The sequence below is a fragment of the Vipera berus genome (assembly GCF_964194415.1).
Source record: "Vipera berus genome assembly, chromosome: 3".
Lineage (NCBI taxonomy): Eukaryota > Metazoa > Chordata > Lepidosauria > Squamata > Viperidae > Vipera > Vipera berus.
The window spans coordinates 22,972,042-22,990,811 of record NC_138204.1 but is presented as its reverse complement, the minus strand read 5'-3'; the positions used below and the strand labels follow the sequence as shown (position 1 = coordinate 22,990,811).

The 18,770-nt window shown below is 37.5% G+C and overlaps 1 protein-coding gene across 4 annotated transcripts in view; it reads right to left on the bottom strand.

Moving 5' to 3' along the window:
- The window catches only part of SULF2 (sulfatase 2), a 307,964-nt gene that overhangs the window by 25,137 nt on the left and 264,057 nt on the right, over positions 1–18,770 (bottom strand). For all 4 annotated transcript variants that reach the window (XM_081325671.1, XM_081325670.1, XM_081325669.1 and 1 more), the window contains one exon: positions 5,747–5,954. In XM_081325671.1, coding sequence (XP_081181797.1) covers positions 5,747–5,954 — 208 coding nt within the window. The remainder of the gene's footprint in view (positions 1–5,746; positions 5,955–18,770) is intronic.

The window sequence follows — 18,770 nt, the reverse complement described above, 5'->3', positions numbered from 1 at the left end:
ATGAGCCAGCAGTGTGCTACAGCTGCCAAAAAAGCCAACATAGTGCTAGGCTACATTAATAGAGGGATAGAATCAAGGTCACATGAAATATTAATACCACTTTACAATGCCTTGGTAAGACCATACTTGGAATACTGCATCCAGTTTTGATCATCACGATGTAAAAAAGATGTTGAGACTCTAGAAAGAGTACAGAGAAGAGCAACAAAGATGATTAGCGGACTGGAGGCTAAAACATATAAGGAACGGCTGCTGGAATTGGGTATGTCTAGTTTAATGAAGAGAAGGACTAGGGGAGACATGATAGCAGTGTTCCAATATCTCAGGGGCTGACACAAGGAAGAGGGAGTCAAGCTATTCTCCAAAGCGCCTGAAGGCAGGACAAGAAGCAACGGATGGAAACTAATCAAGGAGAGAAGCAACCTAGAACTAAGGAGAAACTTCCTGATAGTTAGAACAATTAACCAGTGGAACAACCTACCTCCAGAAGCGGTGAATGCTCTAACACTGGAGGTTTTTAAGAAGAGACTGGACAGCCATTTGTCTGAAATTGTATAGAGTTTCCTGCCTGAGCAGGGGGTTGGACTAGATGACCTCCAAGGTCCTTTCCAACATTATGATGATGATGATGATGATGATGATGATGATGCAACTGTACTTTCTTGATTTTCCTTGAAGATATTTCACTTCTCATTCAAGAAGCTTCTTCAGTTCATTTCAGAACTGAAGAAGCTTCTTGGATGAGAAATGAAGCATCTTCAAGGAACAACAAAGAAAGTCCACTTGTCTTTTGAAAAAGCACCTTTTGGACAGATGTATTGTAATGTTAGGGCTCTTCTGTAAGGATAAGATAGGAAATCAGAAGGCACCCATAACTGCAAATGACATGTCCGGTCCCAGTCAGAGAGCTACTGGCAGGCCAATTCAGTCTCCTACTTCAAGATGGAAGGGAAATTCTAGAAATACCATTTAGGCTGCATTAACAGCAGCTTGAAAACATACCCAATTTTCTCTGTCCCAGCTTATACTAAACAAAAATGAAGTCTGGGTTTTTTTCCTCAAGCTGATTTCAATCTCTGGACTGTGTAATCTCTTCTCCATGCCTTCTATTAATGGCTTGCTTCTTCTTTCCCTCTTTAACCTTTCTTTTCTCCAGAGTCAGCTCTAAATTCTTTTACACCTAAGCAATTTTCTGTGGATGGCCCATATTGCCATTCTTCTTTTAGCCATCAGGATCTAAATATACCTGCTCCTCTCTTTTTGTATGATTCTTATACAATACAGTATATTTTCAGGGAATAGAGCTGGCATTTTAATGAAGACTGCACAGTTATATGTGAAGAACCCACCTTTCAAGAATGTTTGTTAAAGCAGAGGGTTCAGATGAGGAGTGCCCCAGCTTTAATAGGGAGAACTGAGCTGTTTCTTCCTTAACAATTTTAAAAATGGTTTGAGGTACATACAGGGCACAATTACTGTGAGCTTGGGAGTCCTGTACATTTCAAACAGAGGGAAAAGTCTGTATGGTATCTTAAAATAAATTTAAAATTGATTTACTTTGCCATCCATTTTGGATTCTGAAATTTCATACAAGGTTTAAAATAAATGTGAAAATAGTACACATTGCTTAAACATTATGTGGGATATAGAGCAGCAAAGTCCCTCAACTGTTGTCTAAAAGTAGGTGAAGTCTATGGAAAAAAAGAGCTATGCGCTTAAGACATTATCTAGAAATCTACATTTCCTGGGCTGTGTATTTTTAATGAAATATTATCTAATGCTTCAGATAAATTAGAAAAGTGATGGTGCTATAAATGCAGCCATTGTTAAAGGACACACATCAATCTGAATCATTCCTATATATATTTCAATATGCTGTTCAGCTAAACGATTGGGGTAAATCTGGATTTCCAGACCTATTATTAAACCCTGGTAAGACATTCCTATGAATTTTGTTTCTCCTTCCATGGTATACTGAGATTCCTTTCATTTATTATTTGCATGCATTGTTACTCAAAATAGATGTAATTAATACATGCATTTTGTTCCTTCCTTTGTAAAACTACTACAATTTATGGTGCATAATGTATTTTAATGTATGTCTTGAAAGGATATACATTCTCAATGTTTCTGTTATGGCCAATTTTATATCTGGATCCCATCCCTGTTCTCCTTTCTTTAAAATGAATGCTGGGATTTTTTAAAAGAAGAATGTTGAAAAGGGAGTACATAGAAATAAACATAATAAGATGTCAATGTAAATTCATTTGTAGTTATTTTACAATCAAAAATCTAAATTATTGAGAGTCAGATGACATACTTGTTTAAGCTGCCACGTTACACAGGATGGAACAGTAAAGAATGGCAGTTAACATCACAAATTGACCACAAGATTTTTATTTGTTTGTTTGTTTTTGCAACATACAGAGAAAACATTCACACATCCATGTACAATTTATAATTCTGCTTCTTTTCCAAACAGCTTATGGGACCTTATGTTGAAATGAAACTCTAGAAATGCAATAACAGTAATTGTGAGAGGGACATTGGAGTCCTAGTGATCAATCACTTAAACATGAGTCAGCAGTGTGCGGCAGACTTAATATGATCTGTGATGCTTTAGGTCAACTTCAGAAAATGAGGAATTTCTACCTCCAACTTCTACGTGAAAAACAGGAAAACTAATGTGTAAATATTTGATGTTGTCTTAGGAACAGTGGAAGAGGAAGATCATTAAGGGCAAAACAAAGTCTTTGTGCTCAGAAGATCCCAAGTTCAGTCCTGGATATATCTAGGTAGAATGAAAATACTATCTAACTCAAATCTCTATATTTTCTATTGATGAATCAATAGAACAGCTTCCTATGCTCCAAAGAAATTTACGCCACTTAACTTTTGTCATTTTCAAAATTCTGAAATAGCTTCATCTCGGTGCCTATGCAATACAGAATAGTTTGTAATCCTTACACCCTATGGCTGAATGGCCTGCAGTCATTTGCTAATGTGCATAAAGTAGCTTGTTGCATCTAAAATCAGAGATGCAGTTTGGTCTCAAACTATGACATGTTCTCTGAGAATCTCTCCAGTTTCCGCATGCAGAACAAAGTGGATAATATCCACTCTTTCTCCTCTTAGTTTTATTTGCTTGTGAGAGAAATAAAAAAGAAGAAGGGAGAAAATCTCCCCTCCAGCACCAAAACTTGACATTTATGTATTGGAAAATGTTCTGTCCCAGACAAAACATTAACTACCTGGAAGAAAAACATCTGGATCGTGTACAGCAAATGAATTCACTACTGTGCATTTATTATGTGAATGGAAGATTATTTGGAAAGGCCCTCAGGTTTCTGATACTGAAGACTAAGAGACATAATTGCACAGCCTAATTGGGATGCCACAGGGATATTTGAAAAGTTGCTAATAAAATTTTTGTGGAGTTCTTTATCTGGTTTAAATTTTATAAGTGGAGTTCAGATACCTTCAGCATAATGCAGCAATTTTATTGTTTCTGTATCATGTTATGCTAAAATTATGAAATGAGTTACCGGTATATTTAGGGTTATAATTTTTAAACAATTTAACTGAACCACAAGCTTAAGCATTATTTAAAGATTTTGCCATGCAATCTTGGCAGTTGCCTTAGCTGGTGGTTGTACCTGAGAACCAGTAATTTTATTCACCTAAAAATTAGCTTAGAAGTTACTAATCAGCTTGCAAGGCAAATATATAGGAAGAAAATCGATTTAAACTCCCTGTTTGAAGCTTGTGCCAGGTCATTACTGAGAAAGTCTAATCTGCTAAATAATTAAAGCTCTGCACTTGTGAAGCGAGACGAAAGCAACTTTACAGACGAATAATAATTCTGAGCTGCTGTTGGGCTCTTTTAATCTATAATTAAACTATGCACACTTCAAATGCATGTCTGTGCGTTTGTGTGTTGATTTTCAGCTGACTCAAGTCAAAGAAGAGCCTGTAGAATAGGTTATGCCACAAAGCGCCTGAGCCTTGCCAAAGAAAATCAGCAGTTTTTGGAGCCAACTCCACTTTAATGTGAAAATAAAATGTTGTATGGGAGCAACAGCTTTGGAACAACATCTACCTCTGCTCTTATTATGGATAAATAATGCTCCAATACCCTGAGAACTAGTCAAGTGCAGAACCCAGGACAATTGTAGTTTCTAAAAAGGAATAATGGATATTACCACTGCCTACTTTTGAGATGTACAGATACATATAAATAGTTACTAATCCAGCATTTATCTGGATGCTTAAATAAGTACCCATTTAGTTGGTACTGATTTAAGCACCCTGATAAATGCTAGACTAACTTGGCCAGAGAAGTTACTGTATATAAACAGGGAACAAACCCCACACTCACTGTACTGGTGATGTTACCTAGTTTGGTAATGAAATGTTTGCAAGCAAACAACCAAGCTCAGAAAGATCCAAGAACTTCACAGTTCAACCCTGACCTATAAATCTCCTCCTGATTACAAGATGCTGAGAGTGACGGCATTAGAGGAGGTGTGAGCAACGTCCAACAATCCATAACTGAAAATTGACTACTGTACATAATTCTTAACTATGGTGGCTGAGTGATTAAGATGGTTGGGCTTATCAATCAGAAGACTAAGCACTGCCCCCATTTAGCTTGAAGGTAAATGTTGATTGGGTAGGGCTACTTGTGTAGGGCTACTGAGCAGACTTTATCTGATTGTGAAAAAAAGCTAAACAATATCAGACCTAATTAGCACCCAGACTGGAGACAATCAGGAAATCCTAGAGTAGAATGATAGACTGGAAGTCAAAAGCGCCTCCAGGAAGAGAGAATGGCAGACCACTGTAACATTGTTTATGTAGCCATTAGGAGGCAAATTCAGTTTTAGTGAGATGTTACTTTTATCTAGGTCTGCAACAGATACTTTGCATTGAATTCAATTATGACCGTCTTCTGAAATTAGATCAGTATAGATTCTCCTTTTTAGCATCCCATGAAATCTGCTGTTAAATTTTGAAGGTTCTCTAGAGCAGGGGTCCCCAACCCCTGGACCATGGACCATTCACAACAAGGTTGCGGAAGTGACAGGCAAGCGCGAGCACAGTTCCATTGCACACTGAGTGGGGCACACAAAGCTCCATTTGTACAAGTGGCGGGTATGTGCTCACGCAAATGAAGCTGCATGAACATACTGCTCACACAGAACCATACCCTCTCCCCCCCCCGTCCACAAAACCAGAAAGGTTGGAGACCGCTGCTCTAGAGAGCAGGGGGAGAAAGAGGGCAGGGAAGATCCACTGCAAAAGTCAACATTCACAAGTGCAACATTGGATGTGGTCCTCTGCTTTAAATTTATTGATCTCTAAATCTAAGCAGGCCTATGTTTTTTATATGAGACTGCTGGTTCACTGAAATCTATGAGAGATTTTTTCCCCCTCTATCAAAGAGTGGCTTGTGAAGAGTTTGGAAAAAGCATTTACTATGGTCAATGCACTGCAAACCTTTCATTACTGTGCAAACTTTTTTGGTTGATGGGTGTGTTATTTGCTAAACCCTTGAAAAATGAATTGTTGCTTACTTTATTCACTACTCTCCCAAGTTTTAGTTATTTTGTATTATTGAAACATTTTTAAGTTGGAGATTTTTTTAGTGTAAACTTTGCTTAATTTCTTAAATATATAGATTTTAACAGGTTAGTTATTCATATTTTTTTCTGCCATCACAGAAACCCCCAAGAACTTCACTTACTCTTCTTAGAGAATAATTTCTTTCGCCGTCCAATGGGACTCAGCTTGTATTCATTCTCATCACAGCTGCAGTCCTCATTATTCTTGCTGTAATACTTGGGCAGAAGATTGGAGTTTCCTTTACTACTGTCTGGAGCCATAAGGCTAGCCAGGCCTTTGCATTTATACAACTTCAACTTCCCATTGGCATCTTCCACACACTGCCATTTCTGGAAAAGCAATAAAAAAAGAAATAATGGAATAGTAAAGAACATATTCCTTCCATATACCTTTATATTTGAAATTAGTTGGTATTATTACCAACTATTAAAAAGGTGGAAATATAGGATAGTGGAGAAAATCATGCATGAAAGAGAACTTCCTTATATTTGTGAACCTGTGGTCCAGATCGTGTGAGGTTTTCTGCAGCCGATCAAAAAAACATAATAGAGCAGGATATGTTCCTTTCTCAAACAACAACTTTCTAGAAGCAGTATCAGAGCAGAAAAAGCACTCTTCTAGAATAGAATGCTTCTGGTTCAATTAAATACCTTGCGATATAGAGAGTTGTGCTTTCTATTTGGTTTCCTCTCTCTAATCTACTAATTCTAAGTAAAGAGGTGTCAGATCTTCCATTTTCGGCTTGGTGCCTTGCTGGCATCCTGCCATCAAAGGCTAGGAGGTAAGTGTGGGGAAGGAGGACAAATGGGCAATAAATATGTATGGGGATGTGATGGCAAATAGGAAGGGCAGGGGGGGGGAATGACAGCTTGACAAAGACCAGGAAAGCACAGAACCAGTTTGTGCCAGCACTCAAGGCCACGCACCCTGAGATTGGAATGTAGTCTACCCCCAACATCTCAGTGTTCTCAAAACACCTAGGCAGACTCTTCATTGGCTGAAGATGAACTGGTCATGGGGGGGAGGGCTGGGATGAGAGAAAAAAATGTGTAATGTTTTGCATGGGAAATTTAGTTCTAGCCTGACTTTACTGCAGCCACCAGCCTTTAGTAAAAGAACCTATCACTTCACCAAAATGGAGTTGAGGACCTTTCTTTCTGAAGGGACCTGACTAGGGCAGGTCTGACATGAGGAACAGTTGGTTGGTATTATAAAACATGAACACTGATCCCAGCAATCATGGAAACCAGTGCAAGATGTATAGAGCCAAAATGTACATGGGTGCGAAAGCATGCACATGCACACCCTCATATACCAACACATGTTGAAGACAAACACAAATCAAATAGTAAGAAACTAAAAAAGGAGTCTAAATGACCACAACCAAACCTTGTTTTTAAAAACAAACAAGACCTTTCTTGTAGTTTGGTTCAAAACTGAAGTCTGGAAGTATGAACAAAAGGGAAAAAAAAAACCATTGTACCACCTCTGCCGGGAGCAACTGATGAGTAAAGATGCCAATGATTATAGAAGAAACTGAACAAAGCATCACTAAGGTAGCACTCATCAACAACTGCAGTTGTTCTATTGTGAGGCAAGAACAATGATGCCATCTAGTTATGTTTTTCAACAAGTATGAGCTTGTAAAATTTTCTGGAGACAATTCATGGTTTGTAATGAAAAAGGTTAAGAAAGCAAAGATAATTGGGGGAGGAGGGTTATAAAATACAATTGTTTAATTTTTATTTTAAAAATCAAAATAACAGTGGTATAATAAAACTGTAGGATGCTTCTTCAAATGGATATTACATCAAACAAAAACAAAGGAAAAACATGCTTTTTTTAAAAAAAATCCCACTTACTGCTACTGTAATCACACTATAATTTTAGAATGGTAGAAAATTTAAATTCACAATAAAAATGGAAATGGAAATTTTCCTTTCTGAGTTTTTATAGACCTTCTAGATTTGGATCTGTATTAAATGGTAGTTATTCTGCACCCCCTATTGAAAGATACCAAAACTTCAAGTGATCCAATAACAAAAGAGAGTGATAATTCAGAAATGGTAATTCTCTCCCCTCTCATCCACCCAACCACCCCAGTGCATAGGTTATAGAATAGAATTCATAGAATATGCAACTTTATGTTGTAATGATAGCCATCAACTTGGAAAGCTTTAGAAAAGGATTAAACAAATTTATGGAGGATATATTATCATCATCACCATCAAGTAATAATCATCATCAAGTAATAATTATCATCATCATCAAGTAATAATCACAATAGCTACACAGTACAACTAAGCATTGTAACAGCTACGTATATTTTCTCAGAGACTGTTGGGGAATATCCTTTAGCACTGCATAATGTGAAGATGAGCACCGGCCCCTAGAGTTGGAAACGACTAGCACGCATGTGCGGGGGAACCTTTACCTTTACCTTTAATGTGGAAATACAATAGTAGACTAGATAGCCTTTGGTCTTATTGAACCCAGCTCTTTATATTTTGCTATGACCAGCTGTGAGAACTCAATACTCGATATCATACCTCAATGAATAGAGTTTGCAAAGGAAAATGGATCCTATGATTCTGTTCTTAGCAAAATACGTATCTTGCAAAAATGATACACTGGTCTCCTCTATATGCAAAAGACCTCAGATAATCTAAACAAGTCTGTTCTCCCAGTCAGGGTGGAGAGTATTTTACCTATTTTACTGCCACAAAATTCCCCTGAACATGGATGCACCCACACTGTGTTCAGTTACATTCATTTTTTGCTTTTCACCACCATAAGTTTCATTTCCTGAAGTCCTTTAGAAAATTAAGATAACCCTATCATTTGAGATTCAGGAGAAGCTGTTTGGTGGCAATTTCATTTAATGGCCAAGTCACCTCTGAACTCCAGAGTGCAACCAGATATGCAGTGGGACTATTTATGTGAATGCCCCCAAGTGCCCTCAGGAAATCATCTGGATCCATTAGGCACCTGGTTTAGACTATCTTAATTGGCTATCACCTCTGCAGAGAACAGGCAAAATGACTGTGCACCAGTCATAGGCAGAGAACTGATGACACCTTTTCATCTTCAGATAATAGTGCTTACTGCTATAAGGTAAATATATATAGCTTTTGGATTCTCAGTTACTTTTCAATTAGATAAGAGTAAGTAAGCTGTTACTATCCAAACCACCAATAATTTTTGAAAATACAACCAGAAAAAAAGATTTTTCATTATTTGATTGGCATTTAACTATGAAAAGTAATATCATAGTACAGAGCAAATATGGCAGCTGTCCTCTGATATACCGGTAGCTTAGATTCTGTTAATTAATATGCAATATTTAAGGCAAATAAACCTGAAAGAACTGTCTCCTGCTAGATCCCCAGTGAATTCCTGCCATAAATAGTATGAATGACAGAACTCAGCATATTTACTTAATAGTTGTTTAGTACTGCTAAACAGGCACAGCAACCAGAAGGTTATTATTTAACGAAATAATCAATTGTATCTTGACAAGGGCAGGGAGAAAGGCCAGATGGTGCAGTTCATAAACAGAGATTATGTCAGTTGGTATGTTCCACTGATTAAATCAAACTCTGCTTTCAGCTCTGTTAAATAATATTTTTAGAGCAGTATAAAATTCAAATAAATGCACCAAAAGAGAATTTAGACTACTATCACAAAGGGCAAGGAATAATTTGGTTTATATTAGTTAGCATGCTCATGTTGTTAATATTACAAGAAAAAAGCTTTCCTTTTTTCAACTTTATTTTTGTATTAATGCTTTAATATTCTACATTACTTATAAGAGAAATCTTGCTTTTTTAAAGTTTTAACTTTCCCCTATATTTTAGTAACAAAGTTATTTAAATATGTCCACAGCTGTATGAAAAAATAAAGTGAGTAATATGAAAATATTAGTAAGTAGGAAGAATTTTCACCAACTAAACTATTTCTGGGAAAATCTTAATGATGTCACTTTGAGTTTTACTTTTTAAGTATTTGAAAATCATACAGTCAAAATCAGTGGTGGGATTCAAATATGTGAACAACCAGTGCTCTGTGTGGATGTTGCTTCCAGAAGTCCATTCTGGGCCTGGACAAGAAAAAATTAGCTACCGGTTCTGTCAAAGTGGTGAGAACCGGCTGAATCCCACCACTGGTCAAAATTCTAAAAAGATAATTTTTAATATATAGAGTACTTATTGTAGCAAAGTACAGTTGCACAGAAATGGGTAGAAATGTTACTCTGCAAATATGTTCATCTAAGCTTTGTACCTCAATCATATTAGACTTTAATGACACATTGTACAATTTCATGTTATTATTGGAAATAATACAACAGCATTATCAAACAGATTAATGAAACCAAAATTTGCTTACAGATAGGCTTGTATGAGCAGAAGGCTATTACATGCTAAAAACAAACAATAATTGGGAACCGTAGCATGAGAAAATGAGAATTTTACTTCCAGTTAAAAGAAACTTTCCTTTTAAAAATGTGAATATACATGTTAATTTACCTAAAATAAATAAATTCTTTAAAAAATAAATTCTTTTTAAAAAATTCTAAATAACCTCAACTTGTTAGATACCCTTGAAGCAACATGCCCAGCCACCCTTTTAAAAAAAGGTCTCAGACCTTACTTTCATCCTTATTCCATTCCTATATCCCTCCCAGCTGCTTTAGTGCAATTTTCAAGGCTACAGTAGATTACTTTGGGAATGTGTCTATGGAGATTCTTAGTCATCCAGGTCATGGCTGTCCAAAAGGGGCTTTTTCAAGAGGCAACTGGACTTTCTTGTTTTTCCTTGAATATGTTTTGCTTCACATCCAAGAAGCTTCTTCAATTCTGACTGAATAGAGGAGGATTGAAGGATTTATACTCCTTGCAGTCATCTTGTCATTAGTACTCTTTTTGAGAGTCATTGAGGCCACTTGGAGGTTAGTCTGTGCCCTAAAGATCACCTGAATAGTGGAAATGGGTGTGGAACTGCTGAAAGTTTTTGGGAAGAAGTATCAGTGGCCATTACACTTCATATTGTTGACGTGAGCTGCCCAGAGTTGTACTTTAAGATGAGCGACCATGCAAAGGAATAAAAATAAACTCATGCCTCCATTGGACTTAGTTCCTTCCATTGTGCTGACATCATGCTACCTTATTTGTTTAGACAGTTTTATGATGATGTTCATGTTGGACTTTCTCTATGTTGGACACATTTGAGATTTCTAACTTTTATTGAACTTTTTCTATAGCTATGGCAATTATAAGTTGACTGAAACATGATCTAATAAGAGATAAAATAACTGTGACCTTTCTATTATTGGATGTAGCTCACTTGTTTTACTCACTTTATGTTCAGATATATCCTTAGAAAAATATCAGTGAAAAAACCTGCACAAAGACTTTTATAAGTTTCAGTGTTTTTAATATGTGGAACATTAGATTACTCACTTTCTTCTGAATTTATCTGAAAAACAGTGCAACCTGAACTTACACTGGGGTGGAAAATTCATCTTTTAGATATGAGGCCACACAAAGTCTTTCTTCTAGGTACACTGAGGCCAATCAAGATAGGATCCTCTGGGCAAAACACAGAATTTAATTACAGTACTTTACTACACTTATAGAAGAGATAAAAAGAACTGGTGTGATTTAATTATGTGTAATCCAAATCTTAAATTTCTATAGTTTGTACATGTACATATATTCCAATGAGTTGCTTTTCATTATCTTTAGAAAATTATAGCAGTTTTTGTCTATAGGAGACCCACATTTTTTCTCCAAGTGGAGCACCAACAGTCTTAATCTATTCAAATTTGGGAGAAGGGATTTATTAAGCTTTTATTCTTGTAATATATATTTCCCTATGATTTCCTATTATTATTATTTTCCTACTGATTCCAAATTCAAGTTTTTAAGTCAAGAAAAAATTATCTCAGGACTGTAATGAAAGATTTAATAAAAAATATTCTATTTTGCTCATAGTTTAAATCTTTCTCTGTTCTGCACATAGGAGAGAAATATCAAATTGTAAATTCCATGCTTATCACCAAGCATTTACTTCTAATTCTTATACTGATTAAAAATCAATTCAGGTGAATTGGGAAATAAAGTATATAAATGGATTGACATATATCCTGCACTAGGTTTGTGATTAATTCAAGCAGAATACAATTAAATTCCAAAGAAAAAAATCTGTTCTCACTTAAGATAATGTATAATAATGTATAAAGTTATAGGCCATACAACACTGTCTACTGAATGAAAAATATTCCAAAATTAAATTTATCACGGTAAATGCAAGAGAAAAAATGGAGCTGAGTAAGAAGAAGTTTAGAGTGTGCTGCAAGTGGTGAATGCATTAGAAATATTTTATATTTGATAGGGCTGAGGAAAGCAGAAGAGAAGAAATAAACATGTTAGATAAACAGGATTCAACTGAACATCAGTGGAACTGATTGACAGATAGCAGTCACCTAATCTAACACCAAAATAACATAGGTTGGTTATGATATGGTAAAGGTTTTCTAGCCAATTCTATGAATACTTTCTGAAAAGAAAGTCTAACTGAATGTATCCTACATATAGATGCATATCCAGAACAAAAATAGCAATCACAGAAGCTAAAGGTCCATTAGGTTGAAAAGGTCTGATCCGTAGCATGTTTATACAATGCTCAAATGGATACAAGATAAGCATAGTGATCCTATAATAACAGCAACTGGAAACATTAATCCCACATATTTTAATATAAGGTATTAAACTGCCATAGCAAAATTAAGGGAAATTGGATTGTATGTCTTTGAACATTGTATCACAATGGCATAGCACCACAGCTATTTAGCCTCAAGGTTCATGAATATATTTCCTCTTCTGTTTGTATATATGTGGGTATATCTGTGGGTGTTGTTTATGTGCACACAAGCTATTGGGTGCATGTATCTGCTAGCTGAGAATAAATATTATGATATGACAGTCCTACAATTCTGTATAAATAATTTTATGAAAATAGATTTGCTGGCATTTAACATGCCACAAAACTCAACTTGGGGTGGGGATTAAAAACTAATCTAAGAGACAAATCTCCAAAGTGCAATGAATATTTCATTTGAGGAAAGTGGGAAAAATATTTTAAAATGCTTGCCACAGTTCAAGTAAATCAGTCATTCCCAAGAGGAATATACTTCGTATTTCCTATTCTGGAAAATCATGTTCTCTTTAGATTTCTCAGAACATAGTTAATGGCTTGTTACACACACACACACACACACACACACACACACACGTATACAAACACACAGTGTTGATGGGAGGAATGTCAATTATTGACTGAATCCAGCTTGAACTGCCCAGAAACTGCAAAAAAAGTTGGAGTGAGTATCAGAGATTTCTGAAGGATAAATCAAAGCAGAGGACTTTCAGTTATTACCTTGAATCCCATTTACAGGAATTATTGGGTCCAATGGGATTTAAGGGAACTCTTACAGAATCAGATCTTTGATTTATTGAAAAGAATCTTTCATGTTTAAAAGGAGAAACTATTGTACAAGTATTAGTACAAGTAGTCCTTGTTAGCAACCACAATTGGGATTGGCAACTTGGTCATTAAGTAGATAAAATTGGTTTTAAATAATGGAAAATTAATTCAAGGAAGAGAAAAAAATATCTGTAAGTTGTATTTTAGCTATAGGGAATCCTTGTTTAACAAACAACTGGGAATGGCAATACAGGTAAGTGAAGCAGTTACTAAGTGAAAACACAACTGTGCATATGATCTTACTTTAGCTTTTCTTTGCAGACCTGTGAAGCTTGTAAATGCGAGGATTGGTTGTTAAGTTACTTTTTCCTCACTATCATAACTGCGAATGATCACTAAATGAGGAGTACCCTTTTTTTGTAAATTACAGCCATAAAAATTGCTTAAATATTTCCTAGAAAATTATGCTACTTAAAATAGTTTTTAAAGAGGCTACAATATTGATGAGCTTGAAGCTAATATATCTTCAGAGCAAATTACTTGTCAATTGACTTCAATTTTCATTTGATGTTTTGGGTAATGATATTTAGTGAGGGGCATGAGGAAGATTCACTGCACTGATGACTATTATGAAAAATAAGAGAGATTATGTACAATAATAGAACATAAGAGTTGTGAGACAGGATTAGGAATTGAAGCAAGTCTGAGGGTTGAATTGTATGGCTCATCCCTCCTGTTTAGGCTAGATGATAACAGGCAATAGGGCAATAGTAAGATCTGTCTTGTTTCCATGAATTTATATCTTTCCTATTTGGGTTTAAGGTAGACAAAATAATATCAGCAGTCACTACAGCAGAACTTGTAAATGAAGCACTTGTCTTCAACAATTATAAGAATAAAAAGCAGAGGGAAGGAGGAAGTTAAAGGTCTGCAAGAAGACTGCAAGTTAAGTCAGGACAACTGGCTGAATGTTTCATTACATTTTGATATGAAACGGTATGCTTTTTTTAAAACTGTGTGATATCATATGGTTTTGTTTTACCTTTAGTACACTGTCTAGGATTGCCCTGGTGAGCTACGCAGCTACAAAAATTATTTGGGTAAATAAATACGGTAATAAAATTACTCTTATATACCAGACAAAATTCTCTTCTAAAAGTTTTCAATTGAACAGATGTATTTGAACAAACAAACGAATCTGTATAAACATTACAATGCTATATAAATGTTCTGACCAAAATCTAATGAAATACTAGAATTGCAGTCTGCTGCTCCCAAATGTGTTGGCTCTGAAATTCACATGATGCTCAGCTGGCCATGTTTCTAAGAATCTGCCACACAGCAGCGCTCTTAGTGAAATTGGTTTCTTTTTTTTAAAAAAAAAGAACATATTTATCTCATAGACATTATGCTGCAATATTTGTATGATAGGCTGTAGAGCACTGAAAACATAGAAATTTGTGAAATAGAGCTATTAAATAATTTTAAGACATGAATTAAAAAGTAATTCTTCTGGATATTAGGAAATAATACTATCTATTTCAATCATCACCATTTTAAGTCACTTAAATTATATTAGTTATTAAATTTGTCATCTGAGGCTATATATATTCTGTCCTGAATCCAGTAAGTAAAAGTAAATATATAAATAATGATTTTGAAAAACAGGGACAATATATTTAAAATTTTGAAACACTATGCATTATGCTAATTTGATATTGCCAGATACTCAAGCTAACAGCACAGGACAGAAGGGATGTACTGTCATGTTTCCACAATAGGTAGAACCTTATTATCTAAAAGAACGAAGGCCCAGTGTGTTTTAAAAAGAATAGCAAAAAGCACATTTTCTTATGCTCCAGAGTCTCATCATATTTCAAATGAGAAGCAGCAGGGACAGAAATATGACATCCATTTTGATATACAGGTAGTTCTCAACTTATTACCTTTTGTTTAATGATCAAAGTCACAACACTGAAAGGAGTGATTTACAGCTGCTCCTTATGAGTTTCACAGCATCTCTAAAGTCCCATGATCAAAATTCAGGCACTTGGCAAACAGCATATATTTACAAAAGTTGCAGCATCCTAGGATCATGTAATCACCCTTTGTGAACTTTCCAGTGACCTTCTTGTTATGTATTGGGCTTAATTGTAACACTACATGGTAAGCTGGAGCTAGCTAACGGCTCCCAGCAACTCAGACACCCATCTCCAGTGCTGCTATTGGCTGCCCCTAGGCGGCAATGGGTTGCTTTAAATCTATTGGCTGCCGCCTAGGGGCCAGTCTATAAATTGCTGCAGGCTGTAGGTCAGTTCCTCAGTTCAGATCCTGCAAGCAAATAAACATGACCATTGCTGAACTCACTTGCCTTGTCTTCATTCCTGCGCAACGAACTCACTACACAACACTGGCGACGAAGGTGGGATCCTGCTTCTCCGAAGGAGCTGAAAGTCACTAGGGGAGAGGCAGTGCACACATGGTGGGAAAGGCATTTCCCCCCCTACTACAGTTGGCTAGCCAGACACGCTAGCAACCACGTGGTCAGTGGATCAGTCCCTGGGCATCGGAGAAGCAGGATCAGAAGACACAGGAACCAGGCGAGAAGACCAGAAGAATGCCCAAGGTCGGACGGCTGCGAGAGTTTGACATCAAGCAACCAGAAGGATGGCCATCGTACCTGTCCCAGATCGAAAACTACCTCCGGGTGAACCAGGTTGCAGTAGATGGACTGAAGGCCACCATGCTGCTCTGTGTGTGCGGCCCAGCAATATTCGATCTGGCTGAAAACCAGTTCGCGCCAATGCCGCTGGAATCAGTCTCCTATGCTGATTTAAAGAAGAAGCTCGGAAAACATTTCCAACCTAAGATGTCGGTGATTGCCTGGCGCTACGCCTTCAAACAACGAATACAGCAGCCCGGTGAGACCAAGTCGGAGTATATCGCGGCCTGAAGGCAGGCCGCATGCCTGTGTAAATTTTCTGACGTTGAAGAACGACTTCAATGCCGACTCATCTGCGGTCTACGAAATCGAGAGCTGCAGCAAAACCTTTTTGCTAGAGCTAACCTGTTGTTTACTGAAGCCCAGGACGAAGTCATGGCAGATGAAGCCGCTGGGGGAGCCGTCCGAACAATCCGGCCCGCCAAAACTACACAGCGCGAAGAAACCGTCCACAGGTGGGAGGAAACACAACTCCCTGGTCTAGAATTCACACCGACTTCGCTGGGCCCTTTCAGAGACAGCTCTTCCTCATAGTGGTAGACAGCCATTCTAAATGGCTTCAAGTAATCCCGGTTGCAAACATGACTACTGCTAGGACCATCCAGGTGCTGAGAAAACTCTTTGCCACACATGGGTTGCCAGATGTCTTAGTATCAGACAATGGGGCCCAATTCACTGCTGCTGAATTTCAGACTTTCCTGAGAGCAAATCTCATCAGACATGCAACGTCGGCCCCATTTCACCCGTCCAGTAATGGTCAAGCTGAACATATAGTAAGGACCACAAAGGAGTCACTAAAACGCATAGTAACTGGGGACTGGCATCACAGATTGGCAGATTTTTTTACTTTGCCAGCATTCCACGTCCTGCACTGCTACTGGGAAAAGCCCAGCAGAACTACATTGGGGGAGACGTCTGATCACAAAACTGGACAGGTTGCATCCAGATAGAGTGGCAGCAGAAGCCTCTCAACCAAAACCCCCGAGGGGGCTGCAAGTGGGTGATGGGGTGTGGGCTAGAAACTATGGACATGGGAATCTGTGGGTTCCTGGAAAAATCACTAAATCATCTGGTCCCCTCTCTTATGAAGTGGGGCTGGAGGGAGGGCGAGTTGTCAGACGCCACATTGACCAACTCAGAAAGTGGTTTCCAGAATGGCCACTAAGCGAGGACTGCGTCATAAGTCCCTCCCAAGGTCCCAAAACTGGCAACCAAGCCAGCCCATGCATAGACTCTGAAGACTCTCACAGCACAAGCAATGAGGAGTTGGCCGTAGAGGAGGGGAGTCCAGAAGTGCAACATGGATCCCCTGATGGAGCAAGCCAACCTGACTTTCACAACCACTGTGCCAACTCTGCTGAACAGTCTGACTCTGGGGTGGGCCAACCTGGAGAGGCCAGCCAGAGAGCACCAAATCCTTCTGGCTCAAGTGCATTAAAGGACACACTGGTCTGCCCGGTCCGGTGGGTAAGCTGGTAGACCAGAAAGTGACTGAACCCCTGAGGCGTTCCACAGGGGCACACAATCCTCCTGCTTATTTAGCAGATTATATAGTAAAATAAAGGAACTATAATGTTGTATGTACTTGTGATAATTGTTGACTATGAGACTGTACTAAAACAATGATGGAGATATAATGTCGTTAACTGTCTTATTATATTGTTAATGGAAACCTATTCATACTATTGTTAAATCTTGTAATTTGTTATTTTCACGCTTACTGTTGCTATGATGTTTGCTCATTCTAAGAGGGGAGGGGTGTTATGTATTGGGCTTAATTGTAACACCACGTGGTAAGCTGGAGCTAGCTAACGGCTCCCAGCAACTCAGACACCCCGTCTCCAGTGCTGCTATTGGCTGCCCCTAGGTGGCAATGGGTTGCTTTAAACCTATTGGCTGCCGCCTAGGGGCCACTCTATAAATTGCTGCAGGCTGTAGGTCAGTTCCTCAGTTCAGATCCTGCAAGCAAATAAACATGACCATTGCTGAACTCACTCGCCTCGTCTTCATTCCTGTGCAACAAACTCACTACACAACACTTCTGACAAGCAAAATCAATGGGGGAAGCTGGATTTGCTTAATGACCACATAATTCACTTAACAACCACAGTTATGCTCTTAACAACTGTGGCAAAAAAGATTGTAAAATCAGTTGCCTTGCTTAGCACCAAAAAATCTGTTCCAACTGTGATCGTAAGTCAAGGACTCTAGTGATCTCAAACCTGATCATATGTTTACCTTTGTATCCACAGAAACAAGAGACCAAAATAGATAAAAAGTAATTAATATAACATATGAACACTTAAGTAGCACCTGAATGCATTGGTGAGCAACTCATGAGCCATATGCAACCTCATGGATGATTTAGTGTAGCAACTACTACTACCCTGATTAACCTGTATCCACCTGAAATGCCTGTGAAAGGTTATTCCATATAAAAATAAAAAATTATATGAACATTTCAAAACTTTAGGTACAAAATGTATAATCAGGCTTTAGGTACAAAAGGTATAATCAGAAACTATATGATCAATGCACATATAGGAGTCATTTATAAATGTTTGAATGAATGAACAGATTGGGGCTCATCCTGATTAGCAAGTGTTCTATATATCAAGGATTTAGAATAGGATTTAGAATTCAACTCTGAGAAGACACCACATTAGATTATGGAATTCAGAGTTTAGCTTAGTATGAAAACAGTCTTACATACCAACAGCTTGCATTTGGCACATATTTTTAAGACCATGAATGAATGAGATAACACTATATATTGAAAGAGCAGTACGACACATTCATAACAAAAAATACCTACCATTCACAGATTTGGCTCATTTTGTACAAATATATTGTAAAAAGCTTTTGTTTCCTGACACATTTCCATGCCTAGACATTTATTGTCTAGACAGAACAACAGGTGTAGGCCAGTGAGTCAATG